We start from the raw sequence: 7,733 nt of genomic DNA, 5'->3' as shown, positions 1-7,733 counted from the left end.
TCTCTCTCTCTTTCTCTCCATAGGAACACTAATAGGCCACCACACCATCTCTTCCTTCTCAGTGGCAGAATTAGAGGAGCTAAGATGCTAACAATTCAACACACACAGTCAGCTGCAGCTCACACTCCGAGGACACAGGAAGCCGATGAGGAAGATTATCCATTTTGCCTGCTGAACGCTGGTCATGACTTTGGGAGAGATAAGGAGACAACAATTCATATATTAATTAAGATTGCCAAAGTCCAAGTTCAGATTTTGCTTCAAAATTTGCTCTTTCTCCATCTCTCTGCCTACACTTTAACTCCATCTTCATTCATAAGAGGTTTGGGTAGAAACGTCTGTACAGTCTAGAGCCCAGATATGCTTAGAATAAAGATTTTGTAACATGCTTTGGGAAGTTGTAGAGAAGTAACTTATTTTTCTGTGCTAGTGGCAGAAGGAACTCAGGGCCTTGCCATGTGCATGATGGGTAAACGCTCTATAGAGGAGTCTTGTCCCAAGTCTCCTTCATTTCTTTCTTCCTCCCACATTTCCCCCGGTATAGTTTCATGGGGTTCCACCAGAGTGTGGTCACCCCAAGACAGGATTCTTCCCTATTTATTGTGTTTGTTTATTGCTGTGTTCTGTGTCCTCCGAGTGCCTGGGCCAGCAGGTGTGCAATTAGAAAACAGAAGGGGAACTGGCTAGCACGTTTGTTGAGCTGCCACCATTCTCTCTCTCTCTCTCTCTCTCTCTCTCTGTGTGTGTGTGTGTGTGTGTGCATGTGCGCGCGCACGCACGCACGCACTCTATAATTTCTTGGGGTTGTTTTTCCAGTTTTGACTGATTTCAAGCACCATTAATTGCCATACTATTGAGGGATTATTGGACTTCTATTTAGAAACTAAAAACCAACCAAGAAACAAAGAAACGACGAACTGCCTCTTCCTGTAGGTGCGAGCCGTCTTTCCTTGGCTGAGCTATAATCCCCGAGGTGGACATCCAGCCAGTTTTCTGTGTACACACATGACTGGTGTTTGGTATCTGAGCACTTGCTCCCCTAGACTCTGCTGGCCACAGATGAGGTCACACCTTACCCATCGACCCACCTGTTCTGACAAATGCAAGCGGGGCAGAGGACTGAAGGATCAGTTGGGGTACAGTAGTGGGGACGAAATACTCAACAGAGTGAGTAGAGGGGATGTCACTGGCTGGAAAGCAGGTGCCTGGCTCCTGGTGAGGCCACCAGGCTCCAAGGACTGCCCCGTGCCCACCTAGACATGGCCATAAGAGGCTGCACCTGGTTGCTGCTACTGCTGCTGCCGCTCCTGCAGGTGAGCTGGGTGGGTGCTGGGAACTGTGTTTTGCATGGGGGGCGGTTCATATCCTAGGCTAAAGGAACTTGTCAGGATAACTGCATATAATCCAACTGAACCTGGTGAGAAGCAGCCATTCAGCTGAAGAAGAGAACTGTCCGTCTTTAGAGTAATATAGACGCATAAATGTGGGGCTCGGGATCCACATCTTACAAGGAAGTAGGGAGCAGCTGAAAGACTTGATACTAATTCATGAAACAGTTTCAGGTTATATTGTTTTAATAACAAACAGTTTCCTACAGCACTTCTACCCCCATTTTAAGGGGGCTGAGGAAATCTCAGCAGTTTGTATTAAAGACAACTGGGGGCGAACCAGCGGGGACACTAAAACACCCCACTGTAAACAGGATAGGAAGAGCAGGGGTCACCAGTGGGCAGCCAGTGTCCTGTGTTCAATGGCGGCCAGTGTCCTGAGTCCCAGGTGACAGCCAATGTTGCATGTGGTTGTTGGGTGTGACCTGCTGGATTTGCTTTCTCTTGGAGGAAAGAGAAAACTGTGCCTTCCTTTTTTTTTTTTTTTTAAATAGTATTTTCAGTCAGCATATGAAGCTACTGGTTTCATCGTTTTCATGCGTACTCTGCTCTCACTCATCCCAGGCCCCCCTCCTGCAGTCTCTTCCGCCCACCTCACAAGCCTCCTTCTGATTTCATGTCACCCATATCCCAGTGCCCCTCCCAAGATCACATCACATTCTAACTGAATCACACACATACATTCGCACACGCGTGCGCACACACACACACACACACACACCAGAGACAGAGACAGACACACCACACACAGACACATACACTGAGAGAGAGAGACAGACAGACACACAGACACAACACACATACACATGCACACACACACACACACACACACACACACAGAGACAGACAGACATGAGACACACACTAGAGAGAGAGAGACAGAGACAATAAAAGATAGGCACACCACACACAGACAGACACTTACACAGAGAAAGACACCACACACACACACACACAAACAGAGAGAGACACACACACACACACACACACACACTTGAGGCAGCAATTATGGTTGGGATTTGAATTCAGTGTTTAAATAACAATCGAGGTCAACCACTCCCGACAGGGGTGTGGCGTAAGCCAACTTTTATCCTCAGCTCAGCTCAGATCCATCTCATCTGCAGGGTTTGAAAACCAGAAGTTTAGATTGATTGTTCTAGCTGTACAGCTGCATAGTCAGGACTTAAAACAAAAACAACTTTGTTATTATGTTTTCTTTAGTTGCCAATAAAGCTAAAAATTGTGCTTCACTGACTTGGTGGGCATGCTAATGAGGCAGGGGACTCCATGGACTGCTCGTGCCTGGCCAGTGGCATTTCAGCACTCCTTTCTGTGTTCCTAACACTGATGAAGGCGGTGCATCCCTTTAATCACTAGCTAGACGTCTCCTGGGCCAGACACTGGATGGACACAGCAGCAAATACGATAGGGGGTTTCGTCTCGGCGTACCCACACTCTAGCAGAGCCCCATTTTTGAAAGTGGATACCTTGCCTGGTACCAATCTTTGAGTTAGGAGAATTACCTCGGTTGTATTTTGCCATGTCAAGAGTTGAGTGTGCACTCATCTCGTCTACGGTTTCTCATAGACCCCTCTTTTATGACCCCATGGTAGCCTAGATATTGCAAATCAAATCCCAAATCCACCCTTCTCTCACACCCGCACCTCCCCGCGACTAGTCTTTCAAGGAAATGCAATATCCCCTCTCTGTGTTGTGTTAGCACAGGGCCTGAGTGCTTGATTCACCTCCATGGCGAGTGACCTTTCCCTTGGTGAAGAAGTACACATTCACAAGCTGCAGGACTGACTGCGGGAAATGATGTAACCTTTCACACCTTCAGGGCTCCTCCAAATTCTGTTCGCCAGTGTCTTTGGCAGGCGTACCCGCCCCACGCCCACACCCAATCCTCGGGGACAACCAGTGCTCTTCTACTGGGGAGGTGTCTGTGCGCTGCCCCCCCCTCAAATCCCACCACCCTGCTCTGCTCTTATTTCTCTTAAAGCTCTGAGAATTTCATACGCGATTTGATCATATTCATCTTTCCCCGACTCTCCCAGATCCCCCTCCTCTGCTCTACTCACCAAGATCTGTGTACTTAAAAAAAAAATCGAGAAGAATTTGTGCTGTCCAAATAAATATTTTTGGATATGTGGCCTTTCACTTGGGTATGGTCAACTTACCAGGGGCTACGCTCTTCTAAAAAGAACGACTTTCCCTCTCCAGTGGCTAACATTACCAATAGTTCTGTGGCTCTGACATGAAGCCAGATGACAAAGTCAGAGGTATGTTCTGTGGCCTTATGACTTTCTTCCACATTCATTGTCACCCAGTGACAAGCTGTCCTCTTGGGTGGTGATTTCTAGTCCCAAGAGTCCAAGATACCCCAGGCTGGGCTGGGCAGGATTCAAAGCCCAGAGATGAGAGAATTTTTCAAAGAATGAAAGTGAACTAGGAAGAAATCCTGGTGTTCTGGGGTTGGCACTGTTTTTGAAATTCTGAAAAATGTCATCCTTAAACATCATAAATCTAGCCGGGCGGTGGTGGCACACGCCTTTAATCCCAGCACTCGGGAGGCAGAGGCAGGCAGATCTCTGTGAGTTCGAGACCAGCCTGGTCTACAAGAGCTAGTTCCAGGACAGGCACCAAAGCTACAGAGAAACCCTGTCTTGAAAAACCAAAACCAAACCAAACCAAAACACAATAAATAAATAAACAAACAAACAAACAAGCAAACAAACTATTATAAATCCTAGAGAGATGGCTCAGTCAGTTAAGTACCTGCTAGGGAAGCCTGAGGACCCAAGTTCAGACCTTTAGTTCCTGCATAAACAGTCAGGTGCTGGAGGCTCATGTCTGGGAAGGCAGATGCAGATCCCTGGGGCTTTGCTGGCTGCCAGCCTCAACTAATGTCAATATGGTTCAGATCAGAGAGGCAGAAAGCAATTGAGAAAGATACCTGGTGTTGACCACTATGTTCTGCTGTAGGATTAACCCTTTATTATTCTCAGTTCTGAGCTAGTGTGGGATTTCTTTTAGGTGTCCTTCTTCAATCTTCCACATGGACATACTTGAATGCATACATATATACGCATCATCATAATAAAAGCATTGCTAGCAACTATGCTTCAGCCACCGAAGTCACTAGGGCTTCACCCAGGAATGCAGAGTTGGGGTGCTACAGTTCCACAGCTGTCGGAGGTAAACCTGAAATAGGCTACCTGGTGAAAGAGCAGCCAGACCCTGTCCTAACAGCAGCGGCTTAGCTCTGGGACTCACACCAGCTTTAATACAGAGAGTGGGTTGGAAAAGCATGGACCACAAGTTGGGTGTCTTGAATTAAGAGAATGTGTGGTCGTTGTTCTAGAGGCCTGGTGTCTGCAATTGCACTGACAGCAGGTCCACGGTCCTGGTAGAATCCTTCAGAGCCATTTCCTGGCTTCTCTGGCTGTTGCTAACACAGCCTGCAGCTACATCACTACAGTCTGTCCAGGTCATTGCCAGCCTTCTTCCTAGGTGTCTGCTTCCTCTTCCTGTCACGGAGCAGGGCACACCAGAAAGTCTTCATTGTAACTTGATGAAACCCAAAGGTTCAAGATCAGGCCCACAGGTGTGGGGATTAGGACTTCCGCATCCATGGTTAAGGATGCCACTCAATCCCCAGCAGAGGGATAAAAAGGGGCAGGTGGGAGAGAAGGCACAGGAGAGAGATCAGTCCGGAGGATGCTCCAGTGTCACCATAGAAACGTGGGGACCATCAGGCCTGAGGTGGAGGCAGAGGGCTGGACGGCCCAAGCAAGCCTGGGGATGAGAATGGAGGTTGGCTGTGGAGCTAGGAAGGAGGAGACATGGCGAGTAAACTTGTGACTGTGTGTTGTTGAATTAGGGAGTCCTGAAGAAGGGATGCTTTGCGAGAAAATGAGCTAAGATGGGTTAAGGGTATGTTGAATCCAAATTGACTGTAAGGTACAAGAGGAAGTAAAGGTTGCCTTTATTTCAAAGTCAAGTATTTGACTTTCATAGGAAAATGCAAATCCCTGGCCCTTCCTGTTTGAATCACATTTTACATATGTTGGTGTGTGTGTGTGTGTGTGTGCATGCGCACGCGTGTGCATGTGCTCGTGTGTGTGCAGGCCTGTGCGTGCCTAGGCATGCACGTGGATTCAGAGGATTACTTTCAGGAATACATTCTCTCCTCTACCATGTGGGTCCTAGGGATCAAGAGCAGGTCATAAGGCTTGGCCCTTTCACCTGCCGAGCCATCTCGCTAGCCTCCTTTAGCACTTTAAAGAATTAAATAGCAGGGAGCTGATACATTAAAAACATAAAGCTGTACTCACAGGGTACCGTATAATGGTTCTATTGCGGTGTACATTGCTGTGGTCAAATCAGGACCAACATCCATCACCTCACTCCGTTGCCGTTCTTTATGGTGGAAACATTCGATATCCTTTCTTCTAGTGTGGGAGTGTGAGGGTCCTTCTACCCACAGATCTCCTGGGAAACCAGGAATGCCAAGCAGGCAGGATTGCCTTTTCAATGGAAAAGATGTAAAACCTGTTCTTCTCTACAGAAAGATGGGAATTAGAGGTGATCAATAGCCTGGCGATCCACACTATCTGTTGAGCCAGGCTACATCAAGCTTCACAGCCAGGGCCAGAGGTGGTGAGTCATCTAAATGACACTTACATTTTCTGTACAGCGAGGGACTCCCTACACTCCCACAGCCAGGGCCAGAGGTGGTTAATAACCCAAATGGCCTCTGTACTATCTGTATTACCAAGACCATGCCAGACCCTTCCCTAGGTCCTTAAGCTAATACAAATAGTGTATCTCTCAATCCCATCTCTTTGGAGGGAATGACATGTGCCCTGAGCTGAGTTTCAATGTAATTACACTTTGTTGTTCAGTGGGAATTGTATTACACAATGAAACTTTTTTTCGCCCCAAATTATATCGTGTTTCTGTTTATTGGCAGTAAACTGCCTGGCATCAGACTCCCTGAAGTTTGGTGCAGGCTGACTAGGTCAGTCTCACCTCTTCACTGTTCATTTCCCTGCCTGTCAGGACACCTGCAGGGTCGCCCTTATTCCAGCTTTCTTAAATGGTCTTAAGTGTGTTCTATACATTATGTACAAAAGGCATTGTGATTGGTTCTACCTTGAGGATTCAGTATGCCCAGTTGTGCGCAGTTAGGTGTCATCACAAAGATTCAGACTTGGGGAGGTTCTGTCAAAAAGGAAGAAAGGAAAAAAGAAAGGAAGGAAGGGAAAGAAAGGAATGACAGAGAGAGAGAGAGAGAGAGAGAGAGAGAGAGAGAGAGAGAGAGAGAGAGAAAGTCCTTCTTTTCTTTCTTCCCCCTAATTTATTCTGTGAATTTTTGGTTTGTTTTTGTTTTTCTCCAAAGATATCATGGCACCCCTGACCAGGTGAGCCTGAATGGCCCTGGTGACCTGGCACAAATCCAGTCCCACCTATGAGAGGGCCTGTAGGATGGAGGGGGCGGAGCTTGCCTGCCTACCACTCTGATGAAGCAGCCTGGGGTAGACTGCAGCTGGGGAAGCCAGTTTAGGGATGGTCCTACCAGCAGGGGGAGAGCATTATGCAAAGTGCTGTGAGCTCGTCCATTTTGGAGGAATTGCTTCAATTGTCCTGGATGGAGGTGTAATAGGTGCTCTTACAGAGCCATTTCCGCCTCAGGGAACAATTGCGAGTCCTTCTGCTTCGTGCAGATTAGGTGTTCTGAGGCCACACAAAGAGGAAAAAGCAGCCTGGAGCTGCTGTGGGGATTTCTGGTACCTCTCCAGCAAAGTGTAAACCTTTAACTCTCTGAAGATCCAGCTGGCTTTCCCTGCCTTTGGCTGGGCCTGCCTGTGCTATTAGGACAGCGTCTACAGAGCAAGGGGGTGGAGCAGGCGTTGGAAGTCTCCATCTTAGACTAAGGGACTTGAGAGTGACAGGGGATGTCACACAGCCCACGCCAATGACCGGCAGCTTGGATCAGAAACCAAATCAATTTCTGCGTTCGTTTGCAAGAATTGCAATTTCTTCTGTAATTTTTTAAATTACTTTTATTTTATGTGTATGGGTTGTTTGCTGGGATGTCTGTGTACCACGTGTGCCTGGTGCTGATGTAGTTCGGGAGATGTTGGATCCCCTGTAACTTGTAGCACGAATCATAAAAACCTAGAGTCAGAAATTGGGGTTCACTCCTGAAAAATCAGAAAAGCAAACCAACCAAGCCACTAGAGAAGTCTTTCCTCTACCAAGGCTGGACGACTGCAGACTCTCTCTCCTCTTATTTTATATTCCCTCTGGTGCTGGGATTAAAGGCCTGTGACTCCCTAG

At 47.5% G+C, this 7,733-nt stretch overlaps 1 protein-coding gene across 1 annotated transcript in view; it reads left to right on the top strand.

Moving 5' to 3' along the window:
• The first annotated feature begins 1,259 nt into the window (after nucleotides 1-1,259).
• Cdh26 (cadherin 26) overlaps nucleotides 1,260-7,733 on the top strand; it is a 50,258-nt gene continuing 43,784 nt past the window's right edge. The window contains exon 1 of the mRNA XM_026787265.1: nucleotides 1,260-1,313. Coding sequence (XP_026643066.1) covers nucleotides 1,260-1,313 — 54 coding nt within the window. The remainder of the gene's footprint in view (nucleotides 1,314-7,733) is intronic.

The sequence above is a fragment of the Microtus ochrogaster genome, linkage group LG8 (assembly GCF_000317375.1).
Source record: "Microtus ochrogaster isolate Prairie Vole_2 linkage group LG8, MicOch1.0, whole genome shotgun sequence".
Taxonomy (NCBI): domain Eukaryota; kingdom Metazoa; phylum Chordata; class Mammalia; order Rodentia; family Cricetidae; genus Microtus; species Microtus ochrogaster.
This window is presented reverse-complemented; position numbering and strand designations above follow the sequence as displayed.